Below are 26890 nucleotides of genomic sequence, written 5' to 3' on the forward strand. Positions count from 1 at the left end.
AAATAAACATATAATGTGTTTTTATCCCCAGGGGTACAGGTCTGTGACTTGCCAGGATTACACATTTCACAGCACTCACCACAGCACATACCCTCCCCAATGTCCACATCCCCACCACCCTATCCCGTCCCCACTCCTCCCAGCAACCCTCAGTCTGTTTTCTGAGATTGAGTCTTTTTTTTTTTTTAAGATTTTATTTATTTATTTGACAGGGAGAGATCACAAGTAGCAGAGAGGCAGGCAGAGAGAGAGGGAAGCAGGCTTCCTGCCGAGCAGAGAGCCCGACGTGGGACTCGATCCCAGGACCCTGAGATCATGACCTGAGCTGAAGGCAGTGGCTTAACCCACTGAGCCACCCAGGTGCCCCTGAGATTGAGTCTTTTATGATTTGTCTTCCTCCCGATCCCACCTTCTTTCATTTTTTCTTTTCCTACCCCCCTAAATCCCCCATGTTGCATCTCCACTTCCTCATACCAGGGAGATCATATGATAGTTGTCTTTGTCCACTGACTCACTTCGCTAAGTATAATACCCTCTAGTTCCATCCACATTGTCGCAAATGGTAAGATTTCATTTCTTTTGATGGCTGCATAGTATTCCATTGTGTGTATATATATATATTATATATATATATATAAAATATATATATACCACTTCTTTATCCATTCATATGTTGATGGACATCTAGGTTCTTTCCATAGTCTGGATATTGTGGACATTGCTGCTATAAACATTCAGGTGCACGTGCCCCTTCAGAGCACCACGTTTGTATCTTTAGGATATATACCCAGCAGTGCAATCGCTGGGTCGTAGGGTAGCTCTATTTTCAGTTTTTTGAGGAACTTCCACACTGTTTTCCAGAGTGGCTGTACCAGCTTGCATTCCCACCAGCTGTGTAGGAGGGTTCCCCTTTCTCTGCATCCTCGCCAGCATCTGTCATTTCCTGACTTGTTAATTTTAGCCATTCTGACTGGTGTGAAATGGTATCTCATTGTGGTTTTGATTTGTCCTTTATGTTTTTATTAACTACTTTATGTACTTGAGTGCTCCCTTGTTGGGTGCATAAGTATTTACAATTGTTATCTTCTTATTGGATTGTCTCCTTTATGCATATGTAGTGTCATTCTTTGTCTCTTGGACAATCTTTGTTTTAAAGTCTATTTTGTCTGATATAAGTATTGTTACCCTGGCTTTCTTTTGCCATCCATTTGCATGATAAATATTTCTCCATCCCCTCACTTTGAATCTGCAGGTGTCTTTAGATTTGAAATGAGTCTCTTGTAGGCAACATATAGATGGATCTTGCTTTTTTTTTTAATTTTTTAAAATTTTTTTATTTTTTTAAGATTTTATTTTATTTGACAGGCAGAGATCACAAGTAGTAAGAGAGGCAGGCAGAGAGAGGGGGAAGCAGGCTCCCTGCTGAGCAGAGAGCACGATGCGGGGCTTGATCCCAGGACCCCGAGATCATGACCCAAGCTGAAGGCAGTGGCTTAACCCACTGAGCCACCCAGGCGCCCATGGATCTTGCTTTTTTATCCATTCCATCACCCTGTGTCTTTTGATTAGAACATTTAGTCCACTTTCATTCAAAGAAATTATTGATAGATATGTGTTTGTTGCCATTCAGTTACTTGTTTCATGGTTTTTAGTTTTTCTCTGATCATTTCTTCACTTACCCTCTTTTATAGTTCATTGACTTTCATTGGTGATATACTTGATTCCTTTCTCTTTATTTTTTGCATGTCTATTACTGGTTTTTGACTTGTTACAATTAGGTTTGTGTATAACATCTTCTGCGTATAGCAGTGTATATTGAGTTAATTTTGAGCCTATTCTTTACTCCTTTCCACCCCACATTTTAGGTATGTGGTGTAATATTTTATATCCATTTATTTTGTGAGTCCTTTGATTTTTACAGATATATTTTTACTAGTTTTGTGTTTCCCACTTCTCATACTCATGGTCTTTCCACTCAGAGTCCTCCTTTCTTGGAGGGCTGATTTAGTGGTCTTGAGCTCCTTTAGCTTTCATTTGTCTGAGAAGCTCTTTTTCTCTCCTTTTGTTCTTAATATTAGCATTGCTGGGTAGAGTATTCTTGGCTGCACATTTTTCCCTTTTGGCACTTTGACTATATCATGCTTCTCTCTTCTGGCTTGCAAAGTTTCTGCTGAAACATCTGCTGATCACCTTATGGAGGTTTCCTTGTATGTAATTATCTTCTTTTCTCTTGCTGCTTTTAAAATTATCTTTTTATCACTGCTATTTGCCATTTTAATTACTATGTTTCTTGGTGTGGACCTCCTGGGGTTGATTTTGTTGGGGACTGTTTGTGCATCCTGGATCTGGATATCTGTTTCCTTCCCCAAATTAGGAAAGTTTTCAGCTATTATTTCTTCAAATTTTCTGACCCTTTTCCCTCTCTTATTCTTCTAGGATCCCTATAATGTGAATGTCATCATACTTGATGGAGTCACTGAATTCCCTTTGTTCTCATTTTGCACAATTTTTTTTTTCTCTCCCCTGCTCAGCTTGTTTACATTTCATTACTGTCCTCTAGGTCACTGATTCATTCTTTTGCTTTCTGTAGCCTGCTATTTATTTCATCTTTTGTATTTTTAATTTCATTTATTGTATTCTTCACCTGTGACTGGTTCTTTTGGTATCTCTTTGTTAAGGGTCTCACTAATGTCCTCCACTCTTTTCTCAAGTATAGTGAGTATCTTTATGATCATTACTTTAAATTCTCTGACGTATTACTTATCTCCTTTTCACTTAGGTCTCTTGCTTTGATTTTGTCCTGGTCTTTCATTTGAGACCTATTCTTCTGTCTCCTCATTTTGTCTAGCTCGGTTTCTGTGTGTTAGGAATGTAAATTATGCTTCCTGCTTTTGAAAGTAATGGCTTAATGAAGAAGAGGTCCTATAGTGCCTTGCAGTGCAGTGTTCCCTATTACCCAGAACCTGGCATTTCAGGGAGTGTCTCCTGTGTGTGTGTTGCATGTGCCCTGCACTCTTCTGCAGAGTCTCTTTTTGCCTATTGTGACAGTGTTTGGTTCCTGGCCTCAGTGCACAGTTTTTAAAATGTGTGTGTCAGTCTGCTTATGAAATGACACCAGCTGCCACCAGCTCCAGGGCTGGGTGTGGGATGGAGGGGCAGGTGCAGTTTTAGCACGGTGTGCAGTGGGGTTCTGCAGGGTCTGTTGCCACACCACCATCACCTGGACCAACACCTCATAAAGCATGCCCATCAGGAGACATGGTATTGGCAAAGTTTGCACTGGTCTTCTGGGTTGTGGGGACCCATGGCACTAGGACTGAGGCAAGTGTGACTGGAAATGGCTGATCTACTGAAGTGTGGGGGAGCAGGGCTGATGTAAGCAAGTTAAATAGTGAATGTCAACACTGTGTGTTTATGCTGAGGGGCAGAAGAGGGAATTGGTACCTGCCAACATCTTTGTTCTTGGAGGAGTCTTCCTGGGATCTCTGCCCCTTCAGAACATGCTCCAAAATGAGAAAGAGCTCTTTCTCCCATATGCCCCAGGCATTTTTCAAACTGCTGCTTCTATGCTGTATCATCAGAGGGCTGTTTGTGGTTCTGTCTCTTTAAGGGCAGGGACTTGGCTTCCTATTGCCATCCCAGCTTTCCCAGAACCAAGCTGCTGATTTTTTTAAATTCCAGGAATTAAGTCCTGCTGGTTGGAAGAACTCACAAAATTGGGTCCCCCTGGCTTTCAAAGCCAGAAGTCATGGGGATTCATTTTCCCTGTGCAGTCTCCCAGATGTGATAGCGTGTTTCTTGCCCTTCTCCATGCCTCTGTACGCTTCACCTCCTACCCCCCAACAGCCCTGATCTATTTCACTTCCTACTGTGTCTCCACTCTCCCGACACTCTTTGATGTGGCCTCTTCTCTACTTTTAGCTGTGGAGTTTGTTCTGCCAGGCTTCAGGTCATTTTCTAGGTTATTTATACTGATGTAAGTGTTATCTTTTTGTATCTAGAAGATGAGATGGGCTTGGGGTCCTCTTATTCTGCCATCTTTTCAGCCTCCCTAGTTTGAGGCTCTTTGATGTCAATGATTAGGAAATTGATTTATCTCAGGTTGCAATAGTAAAGTGTTTGATCAGTAGGAGTTTTGCTATAGTTCAATGAAGAAGAACATTTTTATATATAAAATAGAGATATAACACCAATTGGCTATAAATAATAAACTATTACAGCTATAGCCATGTGAGATATTATTAAACAGTTGACTGCCACATGAATGCACAGCAGTCCTATAGCAGCACCCCTCCATCTTTCCTAATAGTTCATGACTCATGACAGCCTAGCATATTATAACTCATATAAGTTTAAAGGCTTCCAGGAATTGAAGTTATATCCATTACTGGAGAGGAACATAGTCTGCAATAGTAATTGGCACATGGTATTATCTTAGTAAATATTTGATTGTTAAGTGAGTAAATAAGTGAAGGCTTGAGTTTCTATTCTGTTTGTACATTTTATCAGCTGTGTGATTGAGCAAGTAGTTTGGTTTCTGAGTTTCCATTGTTTTTTTTTGTTGTTGTTGTTGTAAAATGGGAATGTTAGCCTTTATATCCTAGCTTTTTTTCATGTTGATTAAATGAGATAATATAAGTGCATGTGTTTAATAATATTTTTTAAAAACTCTAAAGGAACCTCTTTTTGTTCTAATATCTTTCTCAGTTGGAATATTGGTTTGCTATTTATACCTTGTAATTGGCAGTGATATTCATGCCATTGCCCTTAGCCTAGTCACAATTGGAAACCAGGTGCATTCCAAACAGGGATTTACCTTTCTTAACTTAAAGCATTTGTGAAAACCTAGGTCTCAGCATAGGTTTGAAACCTAGCTTTACCCATTATTGGCTGTGTAAGTCTGAAACTCCCTTGAGCCTCAGTCTCATTTGACAAACATAAATAATAGGTTGCTGTGGAATTGTCATAACTGAATAAGAACATATGTGAAAGCTTTTGGCAATAAACAGTTGTTAGTAAATTCTCTCTACACTCCCTTCATGAGGTTAAACATCTTTTAATTCTAGTTCTGGGAATAACTTCAGTTAATAGGAATAGTTTCTTATTTTTTCTATACATATATGAATTATATTAATATGTTTTATATATAACAAGGGTTTTTTAAATTTCTGGATTTTTAAAAAAATATAAACTATATTATTTATAAGTCTTGTAGTGGGTCAGGGTCTATGCCAGCCATAAGTTATACATGATTATTTTAAGAGTGGATTTTTATTTTAAAAAGTCAAAAGTCAAAAGTAATTTCCTCAAGAATTTCAACTTAACCTTTATTCTAAGGAAGGGTTTGAGAACATTTAACGGAATCTTCTTGGTAAAAAAATGTTGAAAATGAAGAACTCAAATATTAAGAGCTACAAACCTATCTTACCATGAGTACATACTCCTGCTTATTCCTTCTTACAGATTTTTATATTAACGTGATTATAGGTTGTAATTCAATTTTCTTATAGGATTAAAAATCTTTATATCATTTTCTTCCATTTTATTAAGATAAAATGGACATATAACTATAAATTTGAGATGTACAACATTTGGTAGTATATATATTGCTAAAGGACCACTACAGTAAGTTTAGTTAACATCCATCATACAGATTTTTCTGTACATACAGATTTTTCTTTCTTGTGATAACTTTTGAGATCTACTCAGTAGCTTTCAAATATAAGGACAGTATTAACTATAGTCACTATGCTGAACACTACATTTGCAAGACTTAGTCATAGAAATGCAAGTTTGTACCTTTTGACTACTTTCATCTGTTTTTTCACACTATTATTTTTCATTCTTTTTCTTTTTTCAGATCTCTGGATTTTTTTCCTCTAAAATCCCTTACAAATCATGTTTATGCTCACACATTTTCAATTTTTTTTCTGATGATACTCACGGGATCCTTATTTCTTATCCTGACTTTGAAGTGAGTCCTAAAGTGCTTCCAGTGACAACCAAAGATTTATCACCATACATTTTAATGCATTAGTTGTACAAATATTTGTTGTGAGGCTTGGAAGGAAATATCATAAGATATTACTCTATCCTCAAAAGATTTCAATCTAGAAAGGTAGATTTGCAAACTATAACAATCCCATGTGTAAATATTTTAGTAGTGGTTTAAACCAGCCATATGTGCATACAGAGAAGCAGTGATAGTCAGGAATGCTAGTGACATTGGTGCTGGGCACTGAAAAAATATATAATATTTGCCGGAAAAAAAAAAAGAAAAGTATATAATATTTGCAAAGACATTTCTGGCAAATACAAGATCATAAACAAAAGTTCTGAAGTGGGACAGGGTACACCTTAATTTAAAGAACAACAATGTATTTGTTTCCTATTGGTGCTATAACAAATTACCAGAAAGTTAGTGACTTCCAGCAGCACAACATTATTTTCTTACTGTTCTAGAGATCAGAAATCTGAAATCAGTTTCACTGGGCTATTTTGTATTATGGCAGCTCCTCTGCCTCTTACCCTCTAAGAACCCATATGATTAGATTGAGCCCAGAGAATCCAGGATAATCTTCCCATCTCAAGATCTGTAACTTAGGGGCACCTGGGTGGCTTAGTGGGTTAAAAGCCTCTGCCTTCGGCTCAGGTCATGATCCCAGGATCCTGGGATCGAGCCCCACATTGGGCTCTTTGCTCAGTGGGGAGCCTGCTTCCCTCTCTCTCTCTGCCTGCCTCTCTGCCTACTTGTGATCTCTATCTGTTAAATAAATAAATAAAATCTTTTTTAAAAAAAATCTGTAACTTAAATATACCTGCAAGATCCCATTTGTCATGCAAGGTGACGTATTTACAAGTTCTGGGAACTGGGAAGTGGACATCTTTGGGGGGGGGGGCAGCATTATCCAGCCCATCACAACAGAAAGGCTAGAATTTAAGGTATATAATGGGGATAAAAATGGTATGGAATTTCATTTTGAAACACTCTCAAAGCCATGCTAAGGAGTTTGGAACTTAATCTATAAGCCAGCAGTTTTTATTCCTTAAAAAAGTTAAAAAATATGAAGATAGATGCTCAATTCCATGTGTATACACTCAAAATTCAGATATAATTACTTGGATGATCACAGATCCCTTGAAGGTAATATAAGGAGCCTTTAGGACCTAAAGAGAAAGAAATGAGCAGGAAAGTAACATAATCAAATCTGTTTCATAAGTGTAATTAGTAGTGTAGTTGTACCAAAGGAATGCTGATGAGGCACAACATTTAAAAATTCTTTAATTAAAAAAAAAATGGCTGCAAGAATGGAGAGGAAATTGAATTGAAAATTTTTTTGGAGATAGAATAAATAGGCTATGATGATTAAAGAAGCCAAGGAAGGCTGAAGCAGCCTTTGAGATATTTATGAAAAGGCTCCTAATGTATACTTCCTACTGAAATTTCCTCCTACCGTGTGACTGATTTCTGGAGTCCACCTGAAATCAAATGCAACTTCCTATTCAAACATGTTCTGTTGCCCGACTAATCAGTTCCTTATGTTAGTAGGGTAACTGTATAATAAATATTCTAAACTGAGACAGTGATTCTTTTAAACCATTTTTTAAGGTCTTCAAATAAAACTTACTTATAAAACTTACTTATAAAACCTAAAATGGATATTTCTATAAAGCTTCCCTTATAGGATGTGGTGGTCCAGAATATCTCCTGGTGGAGTATTTTGAGATGGTCAGCATAGGCCTTCTCAGGTCCTCATCTCATAAACTGGCCCATAGGACCTTGCGCTGGAGTTAGAGGTAGAGGAATGAAGCCTTGTTGCCAAGGTGAAAATGCACAGGGACAGCAGTGAAAAGATCTTTCCAATGAAGAGAGAGACTTTTTAGTGAAGGATCATATCCAAATGCCATCTGTTGGAAGTGATATTTAGAAAAGTCCCTAGGGATATCATGGACTTTGATTTGTGTTCTCATGGCTTTGTCCTTTTTGTAAAGTTGAAGATCAATTCATCTAGGTCTGAATATTTAGATTTTTTGTTCTGCTAGTTCTTTTTCTCAAATGTATTTCACCCTCAAGTACAGAATTGGATCCATTTAGCTTTTTACCCATTGCCTCCCTTCTTGCCATTCTTGATCACTCCTCATGAAGACTGTTATCTCTTAAGGATGATTCTAGGATATCTATCCTACATTCTCCAAGGTAGTTAAATTTTAAGAATTTTACATTTCAGACAGTTTGGTAAATTGTACACTTGGCTTTTTCTCCTTTATAGGGTTGATATGAATGAGTGAAAACTTGAACCCCAGATGAGAGAACAATACAAAATCCAAGGATCACTGACCATGCCTTCATCCCCCAAGGAAATCTGAAGTGATGAGGACTGGAAGTTCATGGTTTCAGCTCCCATAATCTCATACAGCTTCTTTAGGAGGTGCTGAAACTTGATGACGAGGCTGTTCAGCATCTCTTCATGGCACCCAAGAACCATCTTTGAGCTGTCCCTGGTTGCCAGTGTCCCACAGAATCACCGCAAATCACATAAGACACGCACAGCTTCTGCTCAAAATCAAACCTGCCTCCACATATTTACCACTTACAACATTTCTCATTCCTCTTAGTAGATCCAGTTTTTCCATCTGGTATCACTTCCCTTCACCCAAAGAATGCCTTTTAGCATTTCTCATAGTGTGAATTTACCGATGACAAATTCACTCAGCTTTCATCTATCTGAAAATGTTTTTATTCCACCTTCATTTTTTTGAAGACTGTTTTCTCTGGATATGTAATTTTAGTTTTGTAAGAGTTTCTTTGCCTTCTCCCACCCCCTTCAGAAATACTTCATACATATCAGTCCATTATTTTCTGGTCTCCAGTATTTCCTATGAGAACCAAGTTGTCATTCCTATTTTCCATCAAAGGTAAAGTATCTTTCTCTGATTTAATTTTAAGGTTTTTTTTTTCCTTTAACTCTCATGGTTAGCACTGTCAAAAATATGTGTGATTTTCTTTATCCTTCTAAATGTTTGTAGAGCTGAGGTTTAATGTTTGTTATCAATTGAAAATTTTCAGCTTAGTTTCAAAAACTTTTTTTAATCCATTCTCACTCTAATCTCCTTCTAGGACTCTACTTAGACTATATGATATTATTCTCTACATGACTGACATTCTTTCCTTTCTGTATTTTAAGATTCCACATATAAAAATGGAAGTCTTGATTACTGTCTTCTTAGGATCCTGGTAGGAGGGAGTCCTTCTAATGCCCTGGTCGCGCCCTTTGCTGTCACCGCCTTTAGCCTCAGCTTTTCCAAAAACACTGATAGAGGATAGTACTAATAATTGCACTGAATCAGCAACCATAAATTGGAACTTTGCCAGGCAGACTAGAGTTTAAGATACCCTCTGTATTAGGCAGTATTTCATTGTCCTGGAAATCAAACATTAGAATCATCCCTCGTGCTTTTCTTGACTACATGACACCTCTTTTGCCTCTTATATAAAGTCAATTCTCAGTCTTACAAGTTCTTTCTACAAAGTTTGTGATTTATCTTTCACTGATTAAATTCAAGATATTTCCCTCTCAGCTGGGCATTTGTTAACAGGGTCCATTTATTTATATGAAGTTTCCTTTTTATTCTAGTACATTTTAGTCAGACCTCCGATTAACCTGGCATTACTTTTGTCACGCTATTTTCTTTTTTTTTTTTAATATTTTATTTATTTATTTGACAGAGATCACAAGTAGATAGAGAGGCAGGCAGAGAGAGAGAGAGAGAGGGAAGCAGGCTCCCTGCTGAGCAGAGAGCCCGATGCGGGACTCGATCCCAGGACCCTGAGACCATGACCTGAGCCGAAGGCAACGGCTCAACCCACTGAGCCACCCAGGCGCCCCGTCACGCTATTTTCTATTTAAGAACCCACAGAGGTTCTTATTGTTTGGGGTCCTGCTGAGATTTCTTATTCTTCTGTTTAAAGTCCCTTACTTTTCATGCTAATGTCCTTTTGCGCACCACATAGACCCACATTAGAATGCCCTCTCCTCCCCCTGCCGTCCTAATCAATGACTTCTGTAGAAGTCACCTCAACACCTAGTGCCTGAAGCTCTAGTTCCAGTCACTTCCTTCCATCACATTTTTTCCCGTCATCAAATTCTTAAGTACTAAGGGCACACATTTCAAATTTGATATACAGTTTAGTGTATTGTATTTACTAATTGAAGGATTAAGACTCAAGTCCCTTCAGGGGCCGTGAGGTAATCATAAACTGTGAAACAGGCAGAGTAAAGAACAATAGGTATTAAAGTGTTTGTGTTGCTCCTTATTCCTAGTAATGGTAATTCCCACCTCGGTACATGGTATTTCAGATCATTAAGCAGGTGAGATAAAATGGCCAAACAGAATACATTCTCAAGATTTGCAAATTGTGTCCTAAAATTTTTTCTCCATATACTTTATAGCTCAAGTAATACACCATTCTTTATATCTCGTCTTAGCCATAATTAGTAGAATAGTAATAGATGCCCATTGCACATTAAGTGCTTTTGAAGTTTAGAAGTAAAATTATGGTTTTAGCAAACTTAATGGAACAATAAATTGTTTGCAAAAGAAAACAGTGCTCTTGTCTTGTTTCCCAGGCCTGAGGAATGGACCTTCCCATTCCCATCAGCACTCTTGCTCACTCCTTACAGCACTGGGTCTGATTCTCTCCTTCCGTGGACACTGGCAAAGTGAGCTTGCTTTGGCTTCCAGAGAAGGATAGGGAATGGTATCAAGCAGTCTAACCTTAGCCAAGAAGCATGCCAAGAATCATGCCAAGAATTAAGGTGGGGCCATAATTAGGGCTGGATAAAGGGGCATTAGGCAAGTTAGTGAGGTAGTAATAGATGCAGGTCAAACATTGGGGCTTAAATAATGACCCACGGAATTGGGATGTCTAAGCTAGAGGCATGTCAAAGAATGACGAGACCAACACTGTGTACCTGACAAAAAGACAAAGGTAAATTTATTGACTATCATAGTGGGGGAAAGCTCTGCTGGTCTTTTTGAGCAGAGCAGAGCAGCCTGGTGATAACTACATAGGGTTTTTGAAAAGTGGGGAGTTAGGACGGGTTGGTTTTCAGGAGTGTGGCATCATTGGAAGAAGAGTGGTTACTCGATGAGACAATTACTGATTGGTTGACATTTGAAGTCCTGCTTACTAGAGTGAGCTCTTTCTTGATTGGGCTGTTACTGATCGGTTGGCTTGCAAAACCACTTGGTTTACTGAGGCAAGTTGCTGATTGATTGAACAGGTTTAAAATAAATTATGTTGGCTATTTGTTACCATGGCTGCCAAACAGTCAATCTTTTCCTGGGAGGATGGTAATTTTTTTCCCTTAAATGGGATGAGAATACATCTAGATTTCAGAAAAGAAATATGAGCATCAGATTATGAATTGGACCTCTTTTCGGAAAATCCTTCAGAAAATAATTAGAAGTTTAAAATAGCCCCAAGGCCGGGTAATGGAGCAGCTGTAACAAAGTAGGCTAATAAACCCAAGAAAGACATACTTCCTGTTGTTTTTCAAGGAGCCAAGGCCCATAGGATATTCTTTCTGTGGCTCCATGAGGATTCTCATGTCCAGTAATGTTACAGAATACCCCAGAGTAAGGGTCAGTAAACTTTCTCTGTAAAGAGTCAGATGGTAAATGTTTTAGGCCTTGAGGGCCATCACTTTAGTCTCTGTTGCAGTTACTAACCTTGGCCACTGTAGTACCAAAGCAGCCATCCCTATATAAAAGATGGGTGCCACTAGAGATGGTCTGGAGTAGCTAGATTGGACCTGTGGTGGCCACATGAGGCTCGCAGACTATAGTTTGCTGACTCCTGGCCTAGAACAAGTATTCTTGTTTTATACTGCTGAGGAATCAAAACCCAAAATATCTGAACCTCTCTGGTCAAGAGAGAGTACATCAATAATAAATAGTTGTTGACTAAGTGACTTCTGATTTCCTATTTGGTTGGATGCCATCGATCCTGGTCCAGGCTAGGATACTCCTGGAGCTATAGCTGAGATGGAAGTAAAGCTGGAGTATAGACAGACAGAGTTCAGGGCGAAAAGCCTCCAATGTCCCATTTCCAATGGGCATCAGGTGGGCGATGCTTGTCAATACCACAAGCACCACACCCCATGATACTTGCTGGTCTCTGCTAATGGCCTGCAGTACTGTATCTGCCGACTACTGCTGTTCTTCTGACAACTGTTAGTGCTACTCCAGCTGAAGAGATCCTGTCTTTTGAAAACTGATAACTCTGCCAGTTAACATCAGAGAGCTCCACTTTGAAGCATTTTCAGATTTTTGGAGGCTACAGGGTAACCTGGCCTTTTTTAGCTTCCTTCATCACCCTTCCCCAGGTTAGAGGATCATTTGAATGACAGCGTTCTATGGGCTTGACCATCAGTTGTGAGGTCCCCTTGACTTCTTCCTCCAGGGAGCCCACGATCTTGAAAATAGGACATCCTTTGTCCTGACCTGGTATTCAGCATTTCTGGGAGTAGTCATGGAATTAGCCCACCAGAGCGAACTATTCTGAAAAGTACTTTTTACAATTTCTTTATTTGTTCGGGGTTGGGGGGGAGGAGAAACACAGGTCCTATTTTAGATCAGCAAATCTTTTGTTTGTGGCTTATGTATCTTAAGACTCTTTGTAAATCAATACTTAGGAATATATATATTTGCCTGCTCAGAGAACTTTCTGGAATTGGACTCTACTATCACTTGCATCTCAAATATTTAAGACTCTATTTTCAGATACATTTCATGGAGAAACATTGATGTGAAGAATGTCTTTTCATGCCTTTTGTTAAATGGCCTATTTAGTTTTTTTTTGTTTCTGCAGTGAAATGTAGTCATTACCAAGAATAAGGATAAAAACTTGTCATGGTACTAATTTTACCTTATAATAGTATGTTAGAACTCATGAAAATTAGGATTAGATTTTTTGTCATCCTTGTGTAGTATTACTAAAATAGAAATAAGATGTTTAAATGTGTTAGAAATAATAATATAAGATATAATATTTTGATACTCTAACATGTTCTAACATTACTAAATGGTTTTGAAATCCATCATGAAAAATTGGAAAGAAACAATAAAATTTTGAAAAAGATGAGAGAGGGCTATCTTTATCAGCTATTTAAGTAAATTATAAAGATATAGTTATTCAAATATTATGGAAATGGAATAAAACTAGACAGACTATGAAAGAAAGAAACTAGATAGAATCTGTTAGCCTGTGAGAGACCCTGGTTGTGCATATGTGTGTATGTATATCTGAATTTAATATGTAGTATGTTTAGTATCATACGTGGGAAATGAATCACAACTTGTCCAATAAATGGGGCAGAGTCATTTGGTTAGTATATTAAAGATTGCTTTATACACACATAGGACTTTCAAATATAGTAGCATATTTGAGAGTTTTATTTCTTTCTCATGTAAGAGTTTAATTGATATAGGCTTGTTAATATAGCCATACTCAACAAGGCCTTTCAGAGGTCTATGTTTTTCCTTATCCTTTCCATCTACTCACTCTTTCCTCCACTGAGATTCTCTTCTCTCCATGGTGGAAGTGAGGTGCACCCACATTCCAGCATGAAAAGGAAGGAGACAAATGTGGAGTAAGATGTTTCTTGTGAGGCATGTGACACAAAAGTAATATACATCCTATCCACTCCACACTCTGTTAATGAGTACATGGTTATGTGGCCCTATCTACTGGTATGAAAGGTTGGGAAATGTAGTCTCTGGGTGCACAACTATGGGCTCAGCCCCAACTAAGAGGGAGAAGCTCAAATAGTATCAGATTGTGTACTGGAGAGAGTTACCAGGGTGGCCACAGTAGTTAAATGCAAAATAAAAATTGAATCAATTTGGTTCCTCATTTTTCACTATATTTCAAAAAAATTTCCTGATCTAGAATCTAACCATATGATAAACATCCAAAATTATTACCTTTACTACCATTTCCGGTACTACACTAACTGTTTTTTATATATTGTATCATTTAATCCTTAAAATGAGCTTATAAAAGAGACTTGGTAAGTTTCCATTTGATAAATGGACAAAGCAACACATAGAATAGAAAATACAAATGACTAATGAGGAATTTTCCTATCTTTAATAATAAAAAGAAATATAAGTTTTAGAATGAGAAATCCTTTTCATCTATTAAATTAGGAAATATTTTACAAATTATTCATACTTGGGTAGCATGCATTGTAGAATGTAAACTGCCAGAGTCAATTATGTCAAGAGCCTTAGCACATGTTAATATTCTCTGTGATCAAGAAACTTTGCTTTCTGGAGTCTTGACTGGAAAAAAATCCAGATGAGGATAGAGCATTACTTACATACACACATAAAATCAGAGACCATGTAAATGTCTGAGAATGGGAGAATGACTCAAACTTTTATACAGAATATAATATTATAAGTGATAATTGTTTATACTGTTAACAGTATGGGAGCATGCTTGTGCTACTGTGTGTAATACAATGTTAAGTGAGAAAACTCAGAACATAAAACTATCAGAAACTAGATTTAAATCATATTTTTTTAAAAACATGAAAGAATGGAAATATGCTAAATATTTCTAGGTGTTCTGTTATTTATTCTCATTCATACCTCATCTCTGCTTATTTATTAGTGCCTCTGAAATTAACCAAAAAGCTTCATTTACTTATTTTCATTCCTCCCTCCTCCCATTGGATGATCCATGAGAGAAGGTACTAGGTCTTTTTTATCATTGTATTTTCTATAGCAGAGTGCCTGACCCAGCACAGGTAATAAATGTTGATTGGGTCATGTTGGGTGATGAGCCTCTAGGTGACCTAACCTTCAGGCTTTAATTTTTCACCAAGGACTGGTAATACTTATATAATCATAAAAAGGAGACACATTTTTAATGTATTAGAAAAGGTTTTATAATTTTCTTCAGCAATTAGTTTTCTAGTGAGTGAATAGAAATGATAAAATCTAGATTAGGTAGTATAGAAAAAAAGTTTTATTTTTCAGTGGAGAAGATTATGTCCATTCCCCTACTCCCATTCCATTGTATGGGGTCATATTGTTCTGCCTTTGTGGAGGTAATCTTTACCATGTTCTTTATGCATGCATAGAAGTAAAATGTACTTTGTCACATCCTATAGCTTGCTTATCACTATTCTCTATCCTGGCTTTGCTCTGGGTGGTACTCTTGGTTGACTAGAAATATACAAAATATACTAGATTTGAAGCGAAATATTAAATAGAGAACTGATTCCGGCCTTCCTTTGTCTTCCCACCCCATCCCCTTAAGATATGACTTTATTATGTTTTGTTTTTGGAGGCAATTTAAGTCTTTTAAAATTGGGAAAAGTGAAACTCCTCACGTAGTGTTAGCCAGCATTCTCTCAAATGTGCCACTAAAAAAGATTTGATTAAAAAAGTGGTGATAAAAAAAATAGTTTTCTTCTGGCTTTTATAAAAATGATATTTTAGCTATCAGTTCAGATATTTGGAAATTGTGAAGTCTGTCCCATTTTTTAATGACACAGCATATGAAGTAGGACATTATTGAAAGGTCAACTAGAGGCTAATTTTCCAGACTATAAATCACACATGTTGAATTACGGAAGTCTAGAAACGTGTTGTTTTATGTTTATCACCATTATATGTTAATAAGATAATTCAAAAGTAATTAGAAGTGGTAGCAGCTACATAAAATGAGTATCTTCATTTAGAAGAATTCTGATAGAATAAAAGTGGAGGGAAGAAAATTTTGATAGAATTTCACTGGTTTCTAAGGGGCACTGGAAGTGAAAAGTGCCTCAGGAAAGTGAGGAACGTGCCTGCAGATTGCAGCCTGAGTGTGAATATGTGAGGTTTTCTTAGGAGTAGCAAGGAGGAAGCAAGTTTGCATTTTCACGTTTTGCACCAAATCCTGTTAAAGAATGCCACCAGGTGACTGGCGTTTTCTGAACAGAGAAAGCCTGTGTGTGGTATCTGGCAAGTCAGGTTTAAGAAAAAGATGTCAGCAACTTAAGGCCCATGTCACATGACATCCTGGACTTGCCAATACTAGACGCTCTGGATCAGGTTTCAACTCCAGGCTGTCCTGCCAGCCATGTGGGTTCAGCCGAATGAGAAGCAAAACCACACTTCCGAAAATGTTAGGAACTGCCCGTCGCTTGCCGTGAGGCCTCCGGATCCAGAGCTGGTTTTCAAATGAGAGCCTATCTACTGCATGTAATTTTCATATTTCGCTGTCATTTTGATGCTCTCCTCTGGGCTTCATCACTTCTACCAGGCACTTCCTGCGAGAATGGGGGCAGGCGCTCTCGCCATCTGTGTAAGTACAGGCCGCCCCTGTCTTCTGTGGACCCCACGGGGCTGAGGACAGGCCTGCTGCCCTCCTGCTTCTGAGGAGATGTTTACGTGATTCTGTCTTTACTCTCTGGGAGCTGGGGGAAGGTTCCTTACTTAATGTCCATTTGAATAGATAGGAATTTAACAGTGTTTTGGGGAGCTTTCAGCATTTTTGTCTACTTGCCTTTCCAAAAAAGATGAAGGGAGATGCCTGCCTGCGGGAGTTTACTCGTCTCAGTCAGCTTGATTTAAAGTCGAGCACTCTCCAGCGTTTCAGACTTTGCTGTTCGGCGGAATGCGTTAAACAGCAATATTTAATGACAGTTACTGGAAAAATCTAGTGGCTAGTTGGAGAAAGAATTAACTATTATTTGTGCCTTCTGAGTTTGTGTATGACCTTTTTCTAGTCACATTTTTGTTTTCAGTTAGTAATGCGAGAATTTCTGTTTCAGCATGGTTGCTGAAAGTGACCCCGGGAAAGAGCTTGTTCGGTAAATGTTTGTGAATCCTTAACTGACTGTAGAAATTTCTGGTCGTTATAATGTAGTAGCATCAGTAACTAACACCGATGCAAAATCCATGGGGAAATGTGTATACTTCTAAGGCTGAATTAATGGATTTCAAAAGCAGTTCTGTTGCTGCTTATATATAACCTTTTGCAGCGGCCAGGTATTGTGAATCATACATATCACAGAATGCTGGGATTTAAATTTTTATTTCAGTGTGTAGAAAATGCGTGTATATTTAGCATACTTATATTTCAAGCTGGTATTGTATTCCAAGGGAGCATTGTTATTTGTCTCTAAATGAACTAAGTGAGAAATATCTTATTCTTTATTATCAACTTAACCGCTCACTTTTGTATCATTACATTAGGTTCGACCTCTTCCCTCCCCCTTTTTTAAGTTTCAGAAATGGCTGCAATTTATTGTAGGTTTTGATGGCATCCTAATATATATATATATAGAAATATCTGGGCAATTTTTTACACATATGCCCCAAATGATTACCAGATTGTATATCAGTCCCACAGACTGAATTTTCTTGGTAAAACTCCCTCATTTCTGTGCCTGGAACTTGTCCATATCCTGTGTGCCCGTCTGGGTGTCTCTGGTCCTTTTAGTCCTGAGGCTCGGAGCATGCAGGTGTCTATGTGGTTATCTTCCCCGTCTTATAAAAGACATCAGGACTGGAAATGTGTGGCATGCGAGGCAGCAGAGCGATCTATTTGTTAGGAGATTTTGCAGTCATCTCTGATTAGATCCTAATTTCTTGCCCTTGGCCTGCATGCATTGATCTCTACCTTGACTGAAATGCAAGCAGAACCATGTAGGAAAATCTGTGTTTTTCCTTATTTTAATCCAAAGTATACACAAAATTTCATTAAGGTGGACATAAAAATCATACGATTTAAAAGATTATTCACTGTAGTAGAGGAGCAGTTCTCGGTCTTTCCCATTCTTTAAGTTTAGGTTAGTTAGCCTTTGTGCTCTATCCCAGTTCTTAGGAGCAAATACTTGTTTTCAGGTAGTGTAGTGTTTCTGGAAAAATACAGCTATTGGAGAACAAATTTTTTTTTTAATGTTTGTGGCAGAAAAGTGAGAATTAATCAAACAAAACATAGGGGCTAGCATACTTGTTCTTAGTTTGGGACTCCTTTACCTAGACATTTATGTTAGCAACTGTTCAGGTATCCTGTTACTGAAGATAATTGTTTTTTATTTATTTATTTTTAAGAATTTTACTTTATTTAAATTCAATTAATTAACATATGGTGTATTATTAGTTTCAGAGGTAGAGTTCAGTTGCATAGAACACCCAGTGCTCATTGCATCATATGCCCTCCTTAATGCCCATCACCCATTTTCCTCATCCCCCACCCCTCTCCCCTCCAGCAACCCTCAATTTAAGAGTCTCTTATGGTTTGTCTCCCTCTCTGATTTTGTCTTATTTTTCCCTCCCTTCCCCTATGATCCTCTGTGCTGTTTCTTATGTTCCACATATGAGTGAAATAATATACTTGTCTTTCTCTGCTTGACTTATTTCATTTAGCATAGTACCCTCTAACTCCGTCCACATTGTTGCAAAGGTCAAGCTTTAATTTTTTGACAGCTGAGTAATATTCCTGTGTGTGTGTGTTCACCATGAGAGATAGTTGTTCCTTAGACCAAAAAAGAGTATCTGATATTTGTAGTGTGTGTGCACGCATGCATCTGTACGTTGACATGGGACAGACTATTTCAAAGACACTCCACTTCTGTGTCCCTTGACTAACCACCCTTTTCTTCCTCATTCCTTTTATCTCTTCCATATTACTAGTGCTGCTAGTAAAACCACACTGGGCTCAAAATTTTTATATTACTACTCATATTTACGAAGAAATTGTACCTTCTTCACTATTAACATCTATTTTTTTCTTCAATAAACCACACCCAGGCAAATGAGAACCATGCCTGCCAGTTAATATTGCCTTAGTCTCTTCTAGTTTTAAAGGTCACTTTGGTGAGATGACTCAAGCTCTCAGGAAAGTATTGAGTCTTCCAGACTCTTGCGCCTCCTGCTGTTCTGCCTAACGTGGCTTCTGTGTGTTTTGAGGCTGGTGGGTTGAGAGTGGGAGCTGGCATATTCTACTGGCTGGAGAAAGAGGGGCCTAGAATACATGCCTGTTGATTCTTACACTCTGAATATTTTGTCTGTGGTGAGTTCAGGTATCAAATCTTTGGCGAATTGATGGACAAGTTCTTACGGTATCATCAGGGCTCTGCAGTCCACTCTTCCTGACACCTCCAACTTTTGTTGGTGCTGGGAATAATTCCAAGGATATCCTGAGCCTTTTAGCCTTTGTCCCTAACTTGAGCCCCTCCACTCCTGTAGCCTCAACACCCAGTGTCCTCAGCTACCTTACATCTATCCCAGCATGCAGGCAGGAGCTATGGTCTTGGTACAGAAAGGCTCACAAACCATAGTAAGATATTCTGGTCAGAGATTTACTGAGTCACTTTAAAATGCAGCACAAAGCAGGGAGGGAGAGATCAGCTAGGCTTACCTATGTACAAAGGGTCTCAGTGGAATGAAAGGTGCATATTCTGAGTCCTGTGTTACATAATATTCATCTAATCTGTCTTTCATCTTCATTACCACATCAACCTTTCCTGATCACGATAGATTTTACAAAGACCAGGACTGAATGGGAGCAAGGTCCCCAGCAGTTGGAACATGTCTGGAGCCAGCACAGCTTGCTTTACCATCAGAGGCAAGTGTGCTCAGTTATAGCTGTAACTTGCTAATATACTCCTGAGCAGCTATGGATTTTTATCGCATATCTCAGGCAGATAGTACATGGGGCAGGCATGGGTGTAACCAATGCATAACTGATTTAAGACATGAATATTTGGTGTCTCATAAATGTTAGGTGCCTGAGTTTGTTCTTCTATCTCTATTGAATTATCTATGTTGACTGTGTCTACCATGCTATCTCCTTACTTATTGTTAATACTTAGTTATACTTCTCCTCATTGATAGTTTCTCTTTGTTCTCTATTTAGCCAGACTGAAGTTTCTTACCTAATATTTGTTTGTTGTATTATTCAAGTTCAAGTTCCAAACCCATCATGGTCATCTTTGTTGTTTCTACTTTGATGTTTGGTACCAGATTCATCCCACACAGACTACGTTTAGGTTTCTTAAATGCCGCAATGAGTTTCTTCACTTTTTTTCCCACCTCCTGTGTTTTCTTGTCTTTGTTTTGTTTGTTTGGAGTTTTAGAAAGAATATGGGCTTTGGAGCTAGGCAGACCTGAGCTTAAATCTTGGTTCTGTTATTCACTTTACTTTGACCTTAGACATTATTAAGCAGTATGCTTTCTTGATAGTTTATTTTAAAGAGCTTTCACCATTTTGTTCATCTTCCTTGACATATATTAATTAGTCTCACTTGCAGACAGTAAAGTTTGGACACAAGGTGTCATATCTTACTTGTATCTCTTACCTATTGCTCAGGGCTAGGATGTAGTAGTTCAATAAATGTTAGGTTTTTCAGTTTCACCTCTCTTTTCTGTGCTAATGCATGACTTAAATGTATTTTACTTTGTTTTTAAAAAGATTTTATTTGACCGAGACAAAAAAGCATGTGCTTGGGAGCACAAGCAGGCTCCCCGCTGAGCAGGGAGCCCAATGTCCACTCGATTCGTGACCTTGGGATCATGACCTGAGCCAACTGCTTAACCGACTGAGTCACTCAGACACCCCTAGCATATTTTATTTTTAAATGGGTCTTTTGAAGACCTTCCAAAAGCTAAAGGCATGTCTGCAAAGGGATTCTGTCTTTGATGGTGCTTTTGTGATAATAGCACAATTTTCCATTTATGGGAATGAGCAGTATAATTGTAAGTATTTTTTACTTTTGAGTCTCCCAACTGAACAGCACATTAATTTTCTTACTATAAAGCTGCATGCAGTCAATGCAAGTGTAACTCTGCACATCATTCCATCTGAGATGATGTGTAGGCTCATCAGGTCATAGCCTTCACTGCATGTAATCTGCTTTAATCAGGGTAATTAACACCGAGTGTCCCAACAGGAAAATCCTGAAAGATATCTCAGTAGCTCAGGGAAACAGATGAATTTGTAGATTACTCAAAATCTGATGCAGGTTGACAGACTCTCTGCTGGTCCAGTGACTCTAGTATCCAGGCTGCGTCCATTCTGTGAAACAGTTGCTATTTCAGCATGTGACCACAAATTCCCTGGTTTATATCAGGGAAGAAAGGAGATGGAGGAGGCATGCATGCTTTTACCTGCCTCATTCTGGAAGTGATTCGTTTCTCTTCTCAAAGTTCATTGCTTGAACTAGTCATATATGGCGGTGTAAGCAAAGGTGGTTTGGAAATGTAGAGAAATATCTTGTGGAATATTTATAAACACTATCTCTGACCCATAACCTAAATTGCTTAAATCAGAGGGAAATGTATGCTCCATGCTTGGGATAAAGCCGTCAGTCTCTAATTCCCCTACTGAACGTAAACAAGAAATTATACACCCCAGGTGCTGCTGAGAAATATCTTATCTATGGATCAAGAGGGAAGGCAGCTTTAGGATAACTTAATACATCAGTGAACGGCAGAACAGGGGTGACATTCATGAGCCACTGAATCTACCAGCTCAGAATCTTTCCTTCCTCTGAACTCCTTTGTATTAGTATAAGGGCATAATAAATGTCCTTATTATTTTAGCCAGTTTGAACTAGAATTTCAATTACTTGCAGTCAAAACATCTTAACTGATACACTTCATCATGTAATGGCTTGCTGTGCGATGGTTTTTGGAAGCTTGTCATGAACTGGAATGAAGAAGGGTTAGAAGGCAGGACACGTGGCTTTGAATCTTGGCTCAGCCACTTACTGGTTGCTCTTACTGAGCAAGATCCTCAACCTCTCTCTTTTCTTACCTATTACAGGAGGATAATAGCCTAAATTGGATTATTATGAGAATCAAATAAAACTGTACTGTAAAAATACATTGAAAACTTCATAAAAACATTATCCTTATTATGTGGCAGCCTATTTTATTGTCTTAAGGTGGTTTCTGTACTATTGTCAATATGGGTGGATTTTACTTCTTTAAAATAAAAAGAATTCTGTGATCTGTAGGGACTGTTGATATTATTGGATTTAGACCAAATTTTAAACAGGATTAAACTTTTAGTTTTGCTTTTTCTACAATAAACCAATGAGGTATTATAGGAAGACAAGATTAACAATAAGCAAACAAAGGCATGTAAATTTTCCTATGCAAATCTGAATTGTATTGCAGGAAGTATTTTCATCTCTGCCATACAGAATTCAAAAATCAAACAAAATCATGGTCAAGATTAGTGTCTGAGTATCGGTAAAGTCTGGAAGGAAATATCTAGGTTGATTATTTTGGGGTCAGATTCTTTGAAGCACAGTTGGTTGTGTGTATTGGTTTAATGTCCATCTGCAGAAGATTATACGGAAGCTTGAGTGACTGTGGTGAATAATGCAGAGGAGCATGAAGTAGCATATAAACACAGTGAAAGAATGGGGTAATTGGGTAAAGGAGATTTGCTAAGATAATAAATTACATTAATTCTGATCTAAAATCTTTTTTTTTTTAAGATTTTATTTATTTATTTGAGAGAGAGAGCATGAGAGGGAGAAAGTCAGAGGGAGAAGCAGACTCTCCAAGGAGCAGGGAGCCCGATGTGGGACTTGATCCCAGGACTCTGGGATCATGACCTGAGCTGAAGGCAGTCACTCAACCAACTGAGCCACCCAGGCGCCCTGATCTAAAATCTTAAAGCGAATTTGGGCAAATGAAATTCTAAAGATAAGAAGCTTGTGTCCAATAGTTTCCGAGCTAGCAACTGTAAGAAAGCCAGCTTGAATTTTTACCCGTAACTGTGGATTTCCACTGGTTTATAAAGAGGTACTATAGCAAGTAATAGCATAATTAACTTTATTTAAGTTATATAACTAAATATTTGAGTTTGTGTAACTAGCAGGTAGATTGGAGATTTTAAAAAGATTTATCATTCACAATGCTTGGTTTATGGGAAAGGATTGTACAACTTCAAATTATTAACAGCTACTTCAAGACTGTTAAGGTTGGAGGGTCTACCATATTGGATATTAACAGAAATTAAAACCGTTTAATAATAATGGCTGGCTACTTGGAGAAAAATAATTGCTGGGTTTCTTATTTACTCTTTAAACTACAAACAGAATAATAATATTAATACCAAAGTGAAACCATAAAACAATAATTTGGGATCAAGGAATGTCTTTGTAAAGGAGAACCAGATGAGAAACCCCAATGAAAAAGACTGGTAAATTTTTCTGACAGATAACTAAAATGTCTGCACAACCCCAAATTGCATAAACACAATTCCAAAAGAAAACTAGTAAAGATATTTACAACACACACAACTATAAAAATTAGTCTTTTTAATATAAAAAAATTCATACAAATCAGTAAGAAAAAGAAAACTAGCCATTAGGAAATGAACCAAAGCTTATGAGTAGGAGATTCACAAATAATACAAGTACTAATAGATATAAGAAAATTGTTCAGTCTCATTCAAAGTTAAATATGAGCAAACTTTAAAGTGTTATATTATCCAGGGATGTCAGAAGAATCTTACATGCTTTTGATCAGGCTGTACACCAGTGGAGCATCTTTGCAGGGAATGTGGCAGTATGTGTCAAAATGTATACTTTGTATACCTGTTGATCTAGCAATCTCACCTCTAGCAATTTATCTTGCAGGTGCTTGTACAATTATGTAAAAATGCTTGCAAGAATGTTCCTTGCTAAAATACTTGTAACAGCAAGTTTGATTTACTATAAATTAGTAAATATTAGTAAATAAGATCAGTTAAATCAATTATAGTATCTCTAGATAATGTAATACTAAACAGCTGTATTGCCAATATGGAAGGACCTCCAAAATTGATCAAGTAGGAAAAAGAGTGCATGAATACACAATAATATAGTTCTAGTTGCCTTTTTTTTAAAGATTTGATTTATTTATTTGACAGACAGGTAGAGCAGGAACACAAGCAGGGGGAGTGGGAGAGGGAAAGCAGGCTTCCTCCTGAGCAGGGAGCCCAATGTAGGACTTGATCCCAGGCCCGTGGGATAATGACCTGAGCCGAAGGCAGACACTTAAAAACTGAGCCACCCAGGCACCCCTATAGTTGCCTTTAAAAAGATATTCTGCATATATATAGATACGCTTAGTTATGCATAGAAAATATCTGCAAGGAAACAAGTAATTGGAACTGGGATAGGGAGTCTTCTCAATTTAAATTCTCATGTTTGAGGGTTCTTTTTTTGAAATGCATATATTTAAATTACTAAAAATAAAAGATACTCAAAGATGGATTGGTAGCTCTGTCTAGAAAAAATAATGATTAGTTTATAATAATTAAGGCACTGAATATTATACTTCAATGTCTATAATACTTTTTCAAATACATTTTTGAAATATATAAATTACTTGAAATTGTCTAGTATATAAAAGGATACAGACTTTCCCTGCACATTTCCTAAGGCAGACTTAGAGCTGGGTAGAATGTAATATGACAGTCTTACCAAGAAGAAAGAAGTGTCTAAAGATTCGAGTATCTAAAAATTGAGCTGATTGGCTCTTGAGGTGGTTGGCACTCCACGACAAGTAAGAAAGGTGGCTAAGTAATAGTGGGTGAACTTGTTATAGGCAAGTTATGGAGTTAAGAGTTATAGGTGAGATATTGCAGAGTTCCAGGATTCTCTGAATCGGTTTGTACTTCCCAAAATTTGTAGCTCTCAGTTAGTTTGTCAGACTGTCGAAAATTTACTACACATTGGTCTTTTTACCCCCATACTTCCTTCAGTTAGGGCTTCCTTTATGTGGAGGATTGGATGATTGTCTACCATCTCGTTTTAGAACGTTCTGTGCCCTTTACGATTAGTTTCATTCCTATAATCTTTCTCCCACCTCCAAAACCTCAGACAACCACTGGTTTACTATTTCCTAAATGTTAACTGAACATTGTACCTTTCCTCACAGTTGATATCAATGGAATCATACAGTATATGTACAGTTAACTGTACATGTACCTTTCCTCACAGTTGATATCAATGGAATCATACAGTATATGTTCTTCAGTGACTGGCTTATTTCACTTAGCCTAATTTTCTTGAGTCTCATCCATGTTGTAGCATGCATCAATATTTCATTCCTTTTTAATTGCTATTATTGCTCCTATTGCATTATTCTATTATATATCACATTTTGCTTACTCATTTGTTAGTTGATAGACATTTGGACTATTTCCTTTTTTAGTTTAAATTCAACTAGCCAAAATGTCATTAGTTACATCATTAGTTCCAGATGTAGCATTCAGTAATTTATCAGTTGCGTATAACACCGAGTGCTCATCATATCACATGCCCTCCTTAATGCTCATCACCCAGTTACCCCATCCCCCCACCCACCTTCCCTCCAGCAACCCTCAGTTTGTTTCCCCCACTTACAAGTCTCTCATGGTTTTTCTCCCTCTCTAATGACTTCCCATTCAGTTTTTCCTTCCTTTCCCAATGATCTTCTGCACTGTTTCTCATATTCCACATATGAGTGAAACCATATGATAATTGTTGATTGACTTATTTTGCTCAGCATAATACTCTCCAGTTCCATCCACATTGATGTAAATGGTAAGTATTCATCCTTTCTGATGGCTGAGTAATATCCCATCGTATCTATACCACATCTTCTCATCCATTCATCTGTCGATGGACAGCTGGGCCCTTTCCATAGTTTGGCTGTTGTGGACATTGCTGCTATAAACATTGGGGTGCAGGTACCTCTTCAGATCACTACGTTTGTATCTTTAGGCTAAATACCTGGTAGTGCAATTGCTGGGTCAGAGGTAGCTTGATTTTTAACTTCTTGAGGAAACTCCATGCTGTTTTCTGGAGTGGCTGTACCAGCTTGCATTCCCACCAACAGTGTAAGTGGGTTCCCCTTTCTCCATATCCTCATCAACATTTGTTGTTTCCTCTCTTGTTAATTTTAACCATTCTGACTGGTGTGAGTTGGTATCTCATTATGGTTTTGATTTGTATTTCCCTGATGCCAAGTGATATGGAACATTTTTTCATGTGTCTGTTGGCCATTTGCATGTCCTCTTTGGAGAAATGTTTCTTTATGTCTTCTGTCCATTTCTTGATGGGATTATTTGTTTGGGGGGTATTGAGTTTGATAAGTTCTTTATAGATCTTGGATACTAGCCTTTTATCTGATATGTCACATCTGGGCTATTTCCTGCTGTTACGAATAATGCTGCATTTGGATAGGTACGCATGAGTGAAATTGCTGGATGATATGCTAAATTTCTGTGTAATGTTTTTTTTAAAAGGTTTTAATTTATTTATTTGACAGAGACACAACGAAAGAGGGAACACAAGCAGGGGGAGGGCAGAGGAAGAAGCAGGCTTCCCACTGAGCAGGGAGCCAAATGTGGGGCTCGTTCCCAGGATGCTGGGATCATGACCTGAGCTGAAGGCAGCCACTTAACAACTGGGCCACCCAGGCGTCCCTATGTTTAATATTTTAAGAAAATGCCAAATATTTTCCAAAATGACTGCACCATTTTACATGCCAGTCATCAGTATGAGATTCCCAGTTTCTACACACCCTTGTCAGCATAAGATATTGTTACTCTTCCATTATTATAGCAATTCTAGTGAATTTGTAGTGTTATTTAATGATTAATAGTGCTGGACATTTTTCATAAACATTTTTCCCATTTGTGTATCTTTTTTGGTTAAATATCTGTCCATATCTTGTATCCTTTTTTTTTTAATTGGGTTGTTGGTCCTTATTGCATTTTAAGAGTTCTTTTTATGTATTATGATACAAGTCCTTTCTCAGATACATGACCCACAGGGAGGGGAGGTTTTTTTTTTTTTTTTTTTAAAGATTTTATTTATTCATTTGACAGAGA

General features: G+C 37.8%; 1 protein-coding gene across 2 annotated transcripts in view; it reads left to right on the forward strand.

Moving 5' to 3' along the window:
• FAM13A (family with sequence similarity 13 member A) overlaps positions 1–26890 on the forward strand; it is a 364348-nt gene that overhangs the window by 13017 nt on the left and 324441 nt on the right. The window contains exon 1 of one of the 2 annotated variants that reach the window (XM_045994281.1): positions 16325–16366. The exons of the other annotated variant lie outside the window; for it this stretch is intronic. Coding sequence (XP_045850237.1) covers positions 16340–16366 — 27 coding nt within the window. The 5' untranslated portion in view covers positions 16325–16339. Of the gene's footprint in view, positions 1–16324; positions 16367–26890 lie in introns of those variants that run through there. 2 annotated transcript variants of the gene reach the window in all.

The sequence above is a fragment of the Meles meles genome, chromosome 2 (assembly GCF_922984935.1).
Source record: "Meles meles chromosome 2, mMelMel3.1 paternal haplotype, whole genome shotgun sequence".
In the NCBI taxonomy this organism is placed as follows: domain Eukaryota; kingdom Metazoa; phylum Chordata; class Mammalia; order Carnivora; family Mustelidae; genus Meles; species Meles meles.